The sequence below is a fragment of the Dipodomys merriami genome, unplaced genomic scaffold (assembly GCF_024711535.1).
Source record: "Dipodomys merriami isolate MVZ:Mamm:240054 unplaced genomic scaffold, mDipMer1.0.p SCAF_45, whole genome shotgun sequence".
NCBI lineage: Eukaryota > Metazoa > Chordata > Mammalia > Rodentia > Heteromyidae > Dipodomys > Dipodomys merriami.
This window is the reverse complement of record NW_027206013.1, coordinates 2459525-2476133: the sequence shown is the minus strand read 5'-3', so window position 1 is coordinate 2476133 and position 16609 is coordinate 2459525. Positions and strand designations below refer to the sequence as shown.

Below are 16609 nucleotides of genomic sequence, written 5' to 3'. Positions count from 1 at the left end.
ATTCAACAATGATTTCCAATCTAGTAACAAGTGAATTCCATCCATCACATACCTAAGGGAATCATGAAAACACTAGTTGCTGAGTGAGGGAAGGAAGCAAAAGTATGAGTAGCCAGTAGTGAAAATCAGGAGGATTGAGGTTTGAGGCCTACTTGGGTCAACAGTTTTTTGAAACTCATCTCAACAAATAGGCTATCCTTGGGAGTACATGCAGGATATCCCTTACCACGTAGGTGATAGGTGGTTGGGTCAGGAGAGACATCATCTCTGGCTCTCTGCAGTTCAATGGCCTTGGATAAATCACTTCTTCAAATATGCTCCTTAGCTTTGAGGTGGGAAGACAGTGGTTCTCAGTCTCCCAGGGGTTGGAGGACTCCAAAAGAGACTGAAAACAAAACAAAACAAAACCAGACCTGCAAATTATTTTTAGAGCATACTACATAAAACTAGAATGCCTTACTCATCTTCTGCTTGCTATTCACATTGTTCAGATGCATACTGAAGCCTATTGCTTACTTAGGATTTGTTAGATACCAGGTGCCTGTAGCAAGATGTAAACATGCTAGGCCCTGGCCTGGAATCTCCTGCAAGCCTCAGGTAAACAGGTAGCTCAGACCTAGTGACTGACAGTGCAGAGGAGGGGTGAACATTTGCTTCCCCCCTAACAAAGCAGGAGGTGATGGTGAGGAGAAGGTAGCCTGGACAGAGCTCCCATACCCAGCATCTCTGTGGGACTGCCACTGCTGAGGGCCCTGAAGCAGAAATGGCAGGCCCTGCTGGGAAGGTGGCTCAGTGGTAGAGCGCTTGCCTTGCATGCCTGAGGCCCTGGGTTCAATTCCTCAGCACCACATAAGCAAAAAGAAAAAAGCCGGAAGTGGCGCTGTGGCCCAAGTGGTAGAGCGCTAGCCTTGAGCTGAAGAGCTGAGGGACAGCGCCCAGGCCCAGAGTTCAGGCCCCACGACCAGACCTCCCCCCCCCAAAAAAAAAAAGAAATGGCAGGTCCTCTGCTATGCTAGTAGTACTCATTAGAAAATACAATGAAAGGGGGGAGGCTGGGAAGGGAGGTGAAGGGTAAACAAAGGAGGAGGCTGCAATGCTTGGTAAGAAATGTATGCATTATCCTGCCCATGTAATTGTAGCCCCTCTGTACAGTATGTTCTCAAATAAAATAAAATTAAATTAAAAAAAAAAAAGAAAATACAATGAAAGAGAGACCCCTCATTTCATAATAGCAATTAAAAAAAGAGAAAGGCAGGCCAGACGCTGGTGGCTCATGCCTGTAATCCTGGCTACTCAGGAGGCTGAGATCTGAGGATCATGGCTCAAAGCCAGTTTGGGCAGGAAAGTCTGAGACTTTTTTTTTTTTTGGTCCGGTCGTGGGGCCTGAACTCTGGGCCTGGGCGCTGTCCCTCAGCTCTTCAGCTCAAGGCTAGGGCTCTACCACTTGAGCCACAGCACCACTTCCGGCTTTTTTCTTTTTGATTATGTGGTGCTGAGGAATTGAACCCAGGGCCTCATGCATGCAAGGCAAGCGCTCTACCACTGAGCCACCTTCCCAGCCCAGTCTGTGAGACTTTTGTCTCCAATTAACTATCACAAAATTGGAAATAGCACTGTGGCTCAAAGTTGGTAGAGCACTAGCCTTAAGGACAAAAGCTCAAGGACAGCTCAGGGCCCAGGCCCTGAGTTCAAGCACCATGACCAAAAACAAACAACAACAAAACAAAAACAAAGAGAAAGGCAGCCAGACACCAGTGGCTCACACCTGTAATCCTAGCTATTCAGAAGACAGATTTGAGGATCACAGTTCAAAACCAGCCTGGGCAGAAAATCCATGAAGTGGTAGAGCACCAGCCTTGAGTGAAAAAGCCAAGGGACAGCACTCAGGCCCTGAGTTCAAGCCCAAATACTGACACAAGCAAAAAGAGAAAAAGGAAGACTATCAAGGTAAAATTCTCATAAGAAGCACATGTGACCCATTTGTTATGAGCAGCAGCATCTTTTTGGAGATCCAAAGTAAACCAGAACAAATTGACTCTGCTGCCACATCCTGCATCTCCCTAGCACTTAACCTCTTTCCAGCCCTAAGTAGTGTGAACTGAGTGGCTGTACAACTTGGCACTGGCTGAAGAACCTCCAGGCTACCCCCTGGTTGCTATACCAGTGGGGCTTACAGCACACATCTTTTTGCTTTCAGAAGTAACCGGGGAGGCACGTCTTTACCATGGGAAAGAGGCTGTGGATCCAAGACAGGGGCGGACCAGAGGAGGCGACCCAACACACTTCCACCCAGTGAATGTGGCACAGCCTGTCCGCTTCAGCAGTAAGTTGCAGACCTGCCCTAATTATGCTGCCCACTATATGCATTGCACTTCAAACTTGCAGCCAGAGACTCAGCCCATAGCTCTCCCATTGCATTATGGGAGGTGGGGTTGTTTGCTAAAGCAGCTTGAATGAGCAGCAGGAATGAGGCAGCATGGTGACTAGAACAAGATAATCCAGCTTTGGAGTATTAAAGTGAGACTTGTACCCAGTCTCCAAAGCCATAGCAGCCTGCAGGGCTAGTCCCCAACTGGCCCTGGGAAATTTCATAGTTAGCTGTGCTATTCCCTTTTATAGATGAGAATCAGCTCTGAGAGATTAGGTAGAGCTGACAGTCTGCAGAGAAAGTCTCTCCCCGCCCCCCCCCTCTAATTTTTTTTTTTTTTTTTTTTGGTCATGAGGCTTGAACTCTGGGCCTGGGCGCTGTTCCTCAGCTCTTCAGCTCAAGGCAAGTGCTCTACCACTTGAGCCACAGCGCCACTTCCGGTTTTCTTGTGGTTAATTGGAGAAAAGAGTCTCACAGACTTTCCCACCCGGGCTAGCTTTGCTTCGTGATCCTCAGATCTCAGCCTCCTGAGTAGCTAGGATTACAGGCGTGAGCCACCAGTGCCTGGCTTTCTCTGAATTTTCAAGTAATTAATGACTAACCTGTGATGTTAAATTTTGAGGAGAATAACAAGGTTAAGGAAGGTTGAGGGTAGGAAAAGCCTTATGCTGAGCATACATGCTCATGATGAAACATTACAAATACCTGCCAGGTTGAGAACTGACCATTACTTGTCTGATCCCCAGACACAGCACTGGGGAGCATTTCAAAGGAATTTCAAGGTGCTAGCCTTGGGCTAGGCTGAGCCACAGTGGTTCTTTGGAAACCTAACACTGTCAGGAGTAAAGAGGCCCTGGAAAGTCACATACCTGCAGGTCCAAGCATTCCTCTTGGCTCTTACCCTTCAGTGAGCCCCAGTTCTTTGTCTACTGAGGACTCAGTGAGGGTATGTGTTCAGAAAGAATGCATCTCATAGGTGTGAAGGAATCTTTCAGTGTTACCCTGTTTACCCCCTCAGTTGGCATACCGTTCCAATACCACCATACTACTCTGTCTCTTCTAGGGCTGGCAACTAGTCTCACACAGTCAAGTGTAACTAGCCAGACCTTAGCAATGATGCTGTCCAGTTTTTTATCTTTACACACAGTGCTGTAGACATACCTCAGCTGCTCAGGGGCCTAACTTGCCATTTCCTTCCTATAATCTCCATGCTGTGGTTAGTCACAGGCATACACACTTATATAAAATCAGCGTAAGTTGGACTCCAGTGGCTCACACCTCTAACCTTAGCTATTCAAGAGGCTGGGATCTGAGGATAGAGTTTTGAAGCTAGCTGGAAATAGAGCTGTGGCTTAAGTGGTAGAGGAAGTGTAAACGCTCCAAACCCGAGTTCAAGTCTTACTACTAGTACATGGAGACACAGAAATAAATAAATAGATAAATAAAATCAGCATAAACTCATAAGAAACTTTACAAGTTCTGTAGCACATAAGTGCATTTAAAAATAGCATTTTTTTTTCTTTTGTGCTAATCCTGAGGCTTGAACTCAGGGCCTGTGCACTGTTCCTAAGCTTCTTGTGCTCAAGGCTAGCACTCGCCACTTGAGCCACAGCTTCACTTCTGGCTTTTTGGTAATTAATTAGAGATTACTTAATTAAGTAATTGGAGGTTAATTCATTAGTTAATTAATTGCCCAGGCTGGCTTTGAATTGCAGTCCTCAAATCTCAGCCTTCTAAGTAGCTAGGATTGCAGGCATGAACCCCAAGAGCCTGGATAACTTCTTCTTCTTTTTTTTTTTAATTCAACTGGCTTTGCTAAAAGTTGATACTGAACCCTTCAGTATACTAATAGGAGGCATTGTAACATTTGAAGGTTATAGATTCCATAAAGCCAACCAGTTACATTATGTCTGGTAAGCTATATAGTACAGCCTTCCCTTTTCAGATTGACAAAATGAAAAGATGCCACCCCATCTCAAGGTGACAGAATTCCAGCTGGTCTTTGGTTTCCCCAGCTGTTGCAGCACCTGGGACGTGGCTCAGGAAGCAGTGGGCTTGTTGGCAGCAGAGGCAAGGATTCTAGGCATTGAGATTATTTCCTGCTCATTTTCAGCAGGGCATCACTAAGAATATGTGGAGAATGGTGCTGTCTTGATACCAGATTTAATCAGAAGCTGAAATCTGTGTATAGAAATAACTCAGCAACTGTTGACTACTGAGTAAATTAAAAGACCTTATGGACATGGGACCAATCACTGAATATATGTAATGGGTTAAACTTGCATCTGATAGAAATTTGAACATTTCTACAAGTATGTGACCATAGGAACATAAGCTTGTCACCCTGAGCCTTTGTTTTTCTAGAATGCTGAGAGGTCTGTCCCTGATGCAGCACATGTAATTTTGTTTCTGAAGTCAAGATCCTAATTTTGGGGACAACTCCCCTCCGACCTTCATGTTTCCTAGGAAAGTGCCCAACAGGGTGGCACCACTATGAAGGCACAGCCAGCTGCTACCGAGTCTACTTGAGTGGGGAGAACTACTGGGATGCTGCACAGACCTGCCAGCGTGTGAATGGTTCCCTTGCCACCTTCTCCACTGACCAGGAGCTACGCTTTGTTCTGGCTCAGGAATGGGACCAGCCAGAGCGGAGCTTTGGTTGGAAAGACCAGCGCAAGTGAGTTCTGGGGGATTGGAGTTGGATTACCTAAGCTTCAGGTGAGGGTTTGCTGGATTGCCTTGTGGGACCATGATCAGTTCCTTTCATTGGTCCCTTCCTATGGGTGCAACTGATTTTATGAGTATGGCCAGAGTGTGCTGGCCTATATCTCAAGGGCTACCCAATGGGGCTGTATGAGCCTGGTATGAGGGATGCACGAGGAGTCTGGATTTCTTCTGAGAGCTTTTCAGAACTCTACCATTTCTTTCTTTCTTTTTTTTTTTTTTTGATTCCGATCATGGGGCCTGAACTCTGGGCCTGGGCGCTGTCCCTCAGCTCTTCAGCTCAAGGCTAGCACTCTACCACGTGAGCCACAGCGCCACTTTCGGCTTTTTTCTTTTTTGCTTATGTGGTGCTGAGGAATCGAACCCAGGGCCTCATGCATGCAAGCCACCTTCCCAGCCCAGAATTCTACCATTTTTGTGCGCAGTGCTTTTTATTCATTCCTCTTAGAAACCCAGGGTGGGTGCATATGTGACTGTAGTCTTACCCTAGGAGCCCTAATTCTAGCCCCCCCACCCCCCAGGCTCTGTGCACAGAAATGGCAGCCATCTGTACATCTTCCTAGTGCCAAAAACTTGGGTTGTTTATGGGACAAGAACATGCTGAGGAGGCCGGGTGCCAAATCCTACCTACTCAGGAGTCTGCGATCTGAGGATTGCAGGAAAGTCCATGAGACTCTTATCTCCAATTAATCACCAGAAAAACAGAAGTGGCACTGTGCCTCAAGTGGTAGAGCACTCACCTCAAGCTGAAGAGCTGAGGGAAAGCACCCAGGCCCAGATTTCAAGCCCCACATCTGACAAAAAAACAATATCATGTACATAGAGCTGGGGGTGCAGCTTAGTGGTACTGTCCCCATCTAGCATGCATGAAGCTCTGACTTCAGTCCTTACAACAAAAAAATAAACACAAGAACAAATAAATAGATAAACATCTTCAGCACCACTAAATAAATAAATGAAAATATATAGTCTTGGTTGGATGCCTCTCTCTTGGTGCTGAGGTGTCTCTTTCTGTACCCTGCAGGCTGTGGGTTGGCTATCAGTATGTCATTACTGATCGGAATCACTCCTTAGAAGGTCGCTGGGAGGTCGCATTCAAAGGTAAGCCTTTGTTGGGTATACACTCAAAATAGTCAAAGTAAGCTTCCTAAAGAGATACCTACATATCCATGTTTATTAGGCATTATTTATAATAGCAAAGTTATAGATTTAGCCTCATTACCCATCAGAAGATGAATAGATAAAAGAAAAATGTGGTTTATATACACAGTGGAGTTTAATTCAGCTGTTAAGAAAAATGAAATGAAGCTGAGCATCAGTGGTGCACTCCTATATCCTAGCTACTCAGGAGGCTGAGATCTGAGGATCACGGTTCAAAGCCAGCCCAGGCAGGAAAGTCCATAGACTTTTTTTTTTCAAACAAGAATTTTATTTAAACAAGATGCTTGACTTGAAGGGAAAATTATCTAGGATTCTTTTTTTCTTTTTCTTTTTTTGAGTAATTTACCCGTACTTAAAGATAGATTGCCCTACATGTAACAGCTATGTACAAAAACGTTACAAATTTGTCTTTGATTTTACAATAATAAATGAAAACATTAAAATTCTCCAACCAAACAAGGTATGCAAGGATTTTTGTTGTTGGTTTTTATTTTTTTGTTAAAACAGGGAGAGCAAAATAACTTACTGAAATATAAAGTTAAAAGCTGAATAGCATGCCACTAATAGAGAAGGGGGATATTTTCACAGAACCAGTATTTTTCCACATCCCATCTCCATTTGATGTCAATCAAAATGTACCATTGGCCATTTAGTTAAAGAAAGGAAAAGAAAAAGAAAAAAGAAAAACAATATGCATGTACACATACACCAGTTACTTTATGTACAACAAAGGAATGGGGAAGGGGAAAATGAAAGAATAGAGAAAACTATACTGTAGTAGTCAGGATGTGGTTGAACCAAATTGCACTTTTCTAATTAAGAATGTATTATTGGTCTATAAGAACAAAGTTCTGGAGCAAAGTAGTAGGTTCCCTTGTCTAGCAGATACCACCTGTTGGCTGCTGGAACACATCAATTGTATCTTTATCCAACAACTGTGCAGGTGTGTCTCTTTCATTGATTGGCTGTGTGAGAACTTGAAGTCACATGAGAACATGATGCTAACATCACCACCATGCCCCCACTGGGGTGGGGACAGGGTGTCAAAGGGGGTCTGGCGGTGGGTGGCTTGGGTGGTGGGTCACCAGATATAGATAGGCAGGGGGTTCCAGAGAAGAGGGAGAGGAAAAAGGCGTGTCTCCCGGAGCAGAGTGGAGCAGTGAGGAGAGGCCAGGCTGACAGAGAGGCACAAGAAGAGGCCCCAGGACACGCCAAAGGAGACCTGGGCTGTTGGAGAGGCCTGCAGAAAGGCCTGTGAAGAGCTGAGAGGCCCACAGGAGGCCTGAGGAGATTTGAGAGGCCCTTGGAGAAGTGGAGAGTGGAGAGACCTGCAGTGAAGCCTGTGGAGATCTGAGTGGAGATCTGAGAGGCCTACGGAGACCCAGAGGGGGCCTGTGGAGACCAGAGAAGCCTGCGGAGAGATGGAGAGGCCTGCGGAGAGGCCTGCAGAGATCGGAGAGGACTGTGGAGAGGCCTGCAGAGATTGGAGGGGCCTACAGAGATCAGAGAGGCCTGAGGAGGTGAGAGGTCTGCAGAGAGCTTAGAGACCTGCAGAGAGTCCTTCGGAGAATGGAGAGACCTGTGGATTGCAGAAAGGCGAGGCCTGTGTGGAAAGGAGGAAAAAGGCAAAAATCTTGCCCCCCTGGAGGTTGCAGCTGCTCCTAGTTCTGAGGTAACCCAGGACAGGGCAATTGTAGACCAACTAATAAAACTTCTTTGCCACCTTTAACCATGCCTCTGTGGATTTTCTCACTCTCAGGTTCCTTACAGCTGTCCATCAAATCAGAATCTGATATGCCTCATTGACAAACCCTGTCATTCACAATAGGCTTTCATTAGTTTACTAAGTGTTGTGTGCCTCTTAATCTTAAACTGCACCACAGAATCATTCTGCCCTGCCACCTTCAAATGAATATGATCGTTGTTCTGTCTTGACTTCTTCCTTACGCTTTTCGTTGGCCATTGTGAGCACCAGAGTCTCCTCAGATTCCGCTTCACAAATGAGGTCTGCACTGAATGAGAACAGGCAGCACCACAGCCTCCATGAGACTCTTATCATCAATAAACTACTAAGAAAGAGCTGGAAGTGGTGCTGTGGCTCAAATGGTAGATGCTAGTCTTGAGTACAAATAGGCGCTTGGGGATGCAGGCCACACCCTGTGTTCAAGCCCTAGGACCAACAAAAAGTAATTTAAAAATTACATGCATCTATGGAAATATGATGAGACCCCTTACTATGTACATTTCATATATACCAGTTGGCTTAAAAAAAATTGGCCAGGTACCCATGGGTTCATACCTGTAATCATATCTACTCAGGAGGCTAAGGATCACAGTTTAAATCTAGTCCATGAGGCTGTTATCTCCAGTTAATTACCAAAGCAAAAAGCACACACACCAATAGCAAAGCTGTTGCTCAGGTGGTAGAGCACTAGCCTCAAGCTGAAAAAGTTTAGGGACAATACCCAGGTCCTGAGTTCAAGTGCAGGATCAGGGACAATAAATAAATAAAAAGGAATTGACTGGAATCAGAGGACTTTGCAGGCATCTCCCCTACTCCGTCCCACTATTTCCAGTCATGTTTTCTTTTTTTTCTTTTTTTTTTTTGTCCGGTCGTGGGGCCTGAACTCTGGGCCTGGGCACTGTCCTCAGCTCTTCAGCTCAAGGCTAGCGCTCTACCACTTGAGCCACAGCACCACTTCCGGCTTTTTTCTTTTTGCTTATGTGGTGCTGAGGAATCGAACCCAGGGCCTCAGGCATGCAAGGCAAGCGCTCTACCACTGAGCCACCTTCCCAGCCCCTCCAGTCATGTTTTCATGACAAAGAAATGTTAGGATGTTGGAAGAGATAGGTACATTTTGTTACACAATGTAAACATGCATGGAAACATCACTTGATACACCATTATTATGTATAGCCCAGTGGTAAAGTGCTTGCCTGGTATCTGCAAGGCCCTGGGTTTTAATCTCAGAAGTACACACACACACACACACACACACACACACACACACACACACACACACACACACACACACACACACACACACACACACACACACACACACACACACACACACACACACACACACACACACACACACACACACACACACACACACACACGGAGTAAAAAGGACTTTGGGGTATGTCAGTGAGCATTTAAAGTGTGCTGTTGACATGAACCAAGGAGGAAAGGACAACACACACACACACACACACACACACACACACACACACACACACACACACACACGGAGTAAAAAGGACTTTGGGGTATGTCAGTGAGCATTTAAAGTGTGCTGTTGACATGAACCAAGGAGGAAAGGACAACCGGGAAGTTAAGAATTACAGGTGTTGGAGGTGTGGCTTAATTGATAGAGTGCTGGCCAATGAACCTTCTTCTTCCTGAAGGGCCCTAGAGAAAGGCAAGTGGCTCAAGGGGCAGGTATGTCCAGGAGTCACTGCCAGTGCAGTATGGAGAGTTCTTGCCTCCTTTCACTCATGTTCTTTCTTTATTTTTATTTATTTATTTATTTTTGGGTCCGGTTGTGGGGCCTGAACTTTGGGCCTGGGCGCTGTCCCTCAGCTCTTCAGCTCAAGGCTAGCGCTCTACAACTTGAGCCACAAAGGCACTTCTAGCTTTTTTTTTTTTTTGCTTATGTGGTGCTGAGGAATCAAACCCAGGGCCTCAGGCATGCAAGGCAAGCACTCTATCCCTGAGCCACCTTCCCAGCTCACTCATGTTCTTTCAGATCTTCTCAGGATCTTAACACTAGTCATCAACCTTGAAGTCCCCATCCAGTTATCATTCACCTATGTACTCCATATTCCCTCACGCACATGCTGAAAGTCTCTTTCTTCTCAGCTCTAGTCCTTCATGCCTCTGATTTCTCACAGCCACAGCCCTCATCAAGGCCAGCCAGCCTTTGCCCTCTGCCCACACTCACCACCCCTGCTCTCCTCTCCAGCCCCAATGCTGCTTTACTCTTTGCTCCCATTGTGATCATTTCCTAGGATGCTCCTTTCTGGGGTCTCAAGAGCCCTATACAAGTACAGGTCTTGATTGTCTGGAAATTTGGCAGCAACTTGGTAGTGCTGACCAAACCAGCCTCAATTGCACAAGCCACGGGACTTACAGCAGACGGTCAGTCTGCACGTTGCGGGGGAAGGGGCTGCTCATGTGATGAGCACAGTCAGCACCTTGGACTCCGATCTTTCACAGCATCCATGGGTAGACATGATACACACATGTTGATGAGATTTTCAACCTGGAAGTGAGGGTTTTTGACCTTTTTCTGCTTGTTTCCATGTGGCCTTGTCTAAAGGTCTTATAGGAACCCAGCTCTGTTGAATGCTGGAGCCATCCTCCAATGTCCTGACAGGTCATTTTTGGCCATTTTTTGGTACAAGCAGTTGTGCTCAGGAACTCTGAGATGGCATTTAGCCTCCGCCCTGAATACTGGTATTTTTTTCTTTTCTTTTTTTCCTTTTTCTTTTTCTTTTCTCTCTCTCTCTTTCTTTTCTTTTCTTTCTTTCTTTCTTTCTTTCTTTTTTTTTTTTTTTTTTTGCCAGTCCTAGGGCTTAACTTAGGGCCTGAGCACTGTCCCTGAGCTGCTTTTGCTCAAGGCTAGCACTCTACCACTTGAGCCACAGCACCATTTCCAGCTGTTTCCATTTATGTGATACTAAGGAATCCAACCCAGGGCTTCATGCATGCTAAGCAAGCATTCTACCACTAAGCCACATTCCCAGGCCCTACTTGTATTTTTTTTTTTAAAGGAAAGGGGAAGACTTTTTTTTTTTTCAGCAGACAAGAAATCAAATAGTGGCTGGGTATGATGGTGCATACCTGGCTGTAATGCCTGTAATTCAGAAATTCAGAGGCCAAGACAGGAGGATCTCAAGTTTGAGGCCGGCTTAAACTACATAGCAAGACCCTGCCCCAAAAATATATGTGAAGAAAACATAGGAATCAGTTTTTAAAGGGGAAAGCCTACCCAGGGATCCTTGAGGTACAGTGGTGGGTACACAGCGTGTTGGTGCAGCCCCCTCTCTGCGTAGTGTGACCCTCCAGATGGTATGGGAGGAAGACTCCAGGGAACTGGCCTAGTCCTCTGCCTGTAAATCTGTTTCACACATTAGGCAGGCAGGACACTAGCCCAGATGCCCTGCCATTGTGGCTGTGCCTGCCAGCCAGGGCCAGGCCTTTGTCTCCTGAAAGCTAGTCATCTTATCCCTGAACACAACCAGCCTCAAGACATGATAGCAGTTGGCAAAGTGAGTTTTGTGTTTACTGCTTGCAGGAAATAGGTCAGGAAGGTGTGTGTGGCAATCTCTGTGTCCTGTGGAAGGGATAGATGGCATTAATGTCTTCGGGAATGAGCTTAAGTTGTTTTGTCTTAATTCTGCTTTCTGGGAAAGGTGGCATTTGTATTGTCTTGATCTGTATTGGAATAGACAAAAGGAATCTTGATAGCCTGGTCTTGAAAGAGTTGTTGAAGGTTAGCAGTCCCTTCCAAAGCATGCCCCATGTCTGAGTTTCAGAACACTCAGTGGGAGCTAATTAAATAAATGGCTATTTGCCCTGAACTGGGACATTGTCCTAGGGAGCTAGCCAGCTGATGGCCCAGAGGGTAGTTGGAGCACAGATACATGGACAATTTGAGTACTCCATGTATTTACTGAGTATGTTAGTTTTTATCATTGTAACAAATACCTGAGAGAGACAACTTAAAAGTGTTCCAGTGCCTGGTGCTGACTTTCAGGTTCAAGGGGCATGGTTGGGCATACCTGTAATCCCTGCATTCAAGAAGTCGAAGGAGGGTTCTAGGAATGTGGCTCGGTGGCAGAGTGCTTGCCTAGCATGCATGAGGACCTGGGTTCAATTCCTTAGTAACACGCAGAACAAGCCAAAAGTATTGCTGTGGCTCAAATGGTAAAGTGCTAGCCTTAAGCAAAAAACTCAGGGATAGTGCCCAGGCCCTGAGTTCAATCTCAGGACTGGCAAAAAAATAAAATTGAAGCAGGAGGATGACATATTCAAATTCAAGGCCATCCTGAGTTTCATAGTGAGATTCTGTCTCAAAAAACAACAAAAAGAGGTAATATCAACTTATTGTCGATTACAGTTTTAAGGGTTTCAGGCCAAGGTTAGCTAAATCCATTGTTTTGGACCAAGGCAAAGCAGAAGAACATGGCTGCAGGAGTGCTTAGCAAAGGTTGCTCAACTCATAATGGCCAGGAAGTAAAGACAGCAAGGACCTCAGGACAAGATACAACTTCCAAGAACATGCCACCAGTGACCTACTAACACCAACTAGGGCCTACCTCCAAAAGTTCCTACCACCTTCCAGTAAAGCCCTCACATTATGAAATCATAATTCATTGATAAAGACTGATCCCTCATTATCTAATCACTTCTCAATGATGTACTAGCTGGGACCAAGTCTTCAATACATGAGCTTTTGGGGATATACTTCATATCTAAACCATAAGCCTGGGTGCTCATGTCTTAGAAAACATTCCCCTTTTTGTTCCCTTGTTTGTATGAGCATCTGCATTTTAATCCAGTATGCTGAAATTCAGTATTTATTATGTTGTTGTTCTTACTTTAACAATCCTAGCATATCACTATCCCACACCCTCTTTCTTGGGTTCTACTTGTCACCAGGATTTTACTTTCTTTTTTTCCTTTTTTTTTTTTTTTTTTTTGTGGTTGTTGTCGGTCCTGGGCTTGAACCTCAGGACCTGGGCACTGTCCCTGCGCTTTATTGCTCAAGGCTGGTGCTCTACCACTTGAGCCAGAGCTGCACTCTGCCTTTTTGGAGTAGTTAATTGGAGATAAGAGTCTCAAGAATTTTCTTGCCTGGGTGGGCTTTGAACCTCGATCCTCAGATCTCAGCCTCAGTAGCTAGGATTACAAATGTGAGCCACCAGCACCTAGTAAGCAAGATTTTCTTCTAGCTGTGTTTGTTGAGGCCCTATGAGGCCCACTATCTGGAGGTCACAGGAGTTAACAGAGCTGGAGCCACAGGGACTACCAGTACTTGGTGGTCAGTAAGCTCTTTGGTTGATGGTGGTGTTGACACTGTAGTCCCCTTGCAGACTGCATGTGACTGGCTACTAATGTTCTGTTGTAGATAGTCCCATCATTTTTCTCCCTTCCAGGTTCGTCACAAGTATTCCTTCCACCAGACCCCATCTTCACCTCTGCCATGTCTGAGAATGACAACGTGTTCTGTGCTCAGCTTCAGTGTTTCCACTTCCCCACTCTCCGACATCATGACCTGCACAGCTGGCATGCTGAGAGCTGCTACGAGAAGTCTTCATTTCTGTGTAAAAGAAGTAAGTTCCTGGAACCTGCTTTCTTAGAAAACCATTAGGTCCCTGGGGTCAGCCTCTACCAGCTGTTCTAAGGTGGAACCAACCCAGGTGGTCTCTGTAGCTCTGTGGCAGGAGCAGTTGTGAACATCTATGAGCCCCTAGTTTTTTTCCCTGAGGTAGAGGCCATAATTCCTTCCCTGCCCACTTGAGTGTTGGTAGGAGATAAATTGGAACTAGTGATCAAGGGCTTAGCAATACCCGGGTACCTGTGGAGCATCTGAGTCCCCCTATCACCTCTCCTGTTTCTCCATGATCCTTCCCTCTGCTTTTCTCTTTGCTTTATCTGGATAATTCCTTCCCTAAGTTGTGTTACCACAGTCACCCAAAAGGCCTCTTTCAGCTTTCAGGGTTTAATAGTATGGTTGTGCTAACCAAGGGAATAACTCCCCTCCACCCATTCATCTGCATTGGGAGTAAAAAGGATATAATCAGCTTTGGCAGCTGCTGACTGCTGCTGATGTAGGAATCCTGTTGAGCTAATGATCTCAGCTCTCCTCAGGTGGACAGTTCTCCCTTCCCTGCTAATAGGTCACACACTAGCCTCCCACATATGTCTGAATCTGTTTCTGTCCTCCATTCTGACCCTTGGCTCTCTGTCAATCCTGTGTCAATGTCACAGTTTCATCCATACAGTAGCTCATGATGGGTCTGGATAGCATTATTTCTCTTCTTTTTGACAATCATGTTGCCTTTTCTTGACCTTTCTCTCTTCTAAAATTCTACATGAATTGTAGGATTTTTTTTAAAAAAAAACTTCTCTATTCTTTCAGGGTGTACATTTTCCTATATTAATGTAGATAAGTTTGTTTCTTTCAATTCTTAGCCTTTCATTTCTTTTCTATTTCCTCTCGCCAGTGTTCTTTGGCTGATGTATTGAGCACAGTTGATCAAATTGGGTAGTGTGAGCAACTTAAAAATTTATACTTTTAGGAAGTAAACATTAAACATGCTTTCTATAGCATTTTAGAACATTTTTAAGGAAATATTTACATTTTTAAGGCAAAATAAAATTTCATTTTTCATATTCTTAGTTGAAGTACCAGTAGTTTGATCAAAATAACATATTTAGGGCTGGGAAGGTGGCTCAGTGGTAGAGCGCTTGCCTTGCATGCATGAGGCCCTGGGTTCGATTCCTCAACACCATATAAGCAAAAAGAAAAAAAAGCTGGAAGTGGCGCTGTGGCTCAAGTGGTAGAGCGCTAGCCTTGAGCTGAAGAGCTGAGGGACAGCGCCCAGGCCCAGAGTTCAGCCCCCACGACCGGACCCAAAAAAAAAGAATAACATATTTGGAAATTATAGGTAATACGTGAATAAAGTAAATAATAGTATTGTAAAGATGGTAAAGAAAAATGAGAATATTTTACTACCTCCTTCTGCAATAAAGCTTCCTTCCTTCCCTAGTACTAGGGCTTGAATTCAGGACCTAGGCACTCTCCCTGAGCTTTTTCACTTTAGGCTGATGCTCTGCCACTTGAATCACACTTCCAGATTTTTGTGGTTAATTGGAGATAAGAGTTTCGGGGCTGGGAAGGTGGCTCAGTGGTAGTGTGTTTGCCTTGCATGTATGAGGCCCTGGGTTCGATTCCTCAGCACCACATAAGCAGAAAAAGCTGGAAATGAGACTGAGGCTCAAGTGGTAGAGTGCTAGCCTTGAGCTAAAGAGCTGAGGGACAGCGCCCAGGCCCAGAGTTCAAGCCCCACGACTGACCAAAACAAAAAACAAAAACAACAACAACAACAAAAAAGAGTTTCACAGACTTTCCTGAACAGGTTGGCTTCAAACCAGGATTCTCAGATCTCAGCCTCCTGAAATAGTTAAGATTACAGGCATGAGCCACCAGCATCTAGCCCCTCCTTCTTTTTTTCCTTCTAGAATGTATCTTTATAAGGTTTAGAAATTACCTTGGTAGCAGGAGGCTCATGCCTATAATCCTAGCTACTCAGGAGATCTGGGATTCTGGTTTGAGCCACCTGCTACCAAGGTAATTTCTAAACCTCATAAAGATACATTCTAGAAGGAAAAAAAAAAAGAAGGGCTAAATGCTGGTGGCTTATGCCTATAATCTTAGCTATTTCAGGAGGCTGAGATCTGAGGATTGAGGTTAAACGCTAGCCCAGGCAGGAAAGTCTATAGGACTCTTATCTCCAGTTAACAACCAGAAAACCAGAAGTAGTGCTGTGGCTCAATGGTAGAGTGCTTGACTTGAGCTGAAGAGCTGAGGGACAGTGCCCATGCCCAGAGTTCAAGCACCCTGACTGAACAAAAAAAAACAAAAACAAAAAAAAATTACCTTTGCAATGGGCTGGATACAGCTATCCCAGCTACTCAGGAGGCAGAGATGAGGAGAATTATTAGGCCAGCCGGCTGCTGATGTATCTCAGGTGTAGTACTAGCTATTCAGGAGGCTAAGACCTAAGGATTTAGTTTGAAGCCATCCCAGGCAAACAAGTCCAAGAGATTCTTATCTCTAGCAAAATCTCAAGTGGTAGAATAGAAAAACAAAAACCGAATGAGAACAGGAGGCCCTAGTTGAAGCCCTATACTTAGGCAGGCATACATGTCCATGCGTGCGTACACACACACACACGCACGCACGCACGCACGGCCAACCCAGATAATAAACTAGCAGTTCCCCCATTTCAATCAATAAGCCCAACAAGATGACATGAACCTGTGTTCTCAGCTACAAGAGAGGCCAGTGGTAGGAATATCATGGCAGAATATCAAGGCGAGAATATGAGACCCTACCTAAAAAAATAACTAAAGCAAGCCAGGTGCTGGTGGCTCACACCTGTAATCCTAGTGGCTCAGGAGGCTGAGATCTGAGGATTGCAGTTCAAAGCCAGCCCAGGTAGGAAAGTCCATCAGACTCTTATCCCCAATTAACCACCAGAAAACCAGAAGTAGCACTGTGGCTCAAGTGGTAGAGCATTAGCCTGGAGCTAAAGAGTTCTAGGACAGTGCCCAGGCCC

The 16609-nt window shown here is 45.2% G+C and overlaps 1 protein-coding gene across 7 annotated transcripts in view; it reads left to right on the top strand.

Moving 5' to 3' along the window:
* The window catches only part of Dgcr2 (DiGeorge syndrome critical region gene 2), an 80389-nt gene that overhangs the window by 46936 nt on the left and 16844 nt on the right, over nt 1-16609 (top strand). For 5 of the 7 annotated variants that reach the window (XM_069994321.1, XM_069994320.1, XM_069994326.1 and 2 more), the window contains 4 exons: nt 2198-2325; nt 4828-5045; nt 6117-6193; nt 13421-13597. In XM_069994321.1, coding sequence (XP_069850422.1) covers nt 2198-2325; nt 4828-5045; nt 6117-6193; nt 13421-13597 — 600 coding nt within the window. The remainder of the gene's footprint in view (nt 1-2197; nt 2326-4827; nt 5046-6116; nt 6194-13420; nt 13598-16609) is intronic. The other 2 variants (XM_069994323.1, XM_069994325.1) reach the window with 2 other exon arrangements.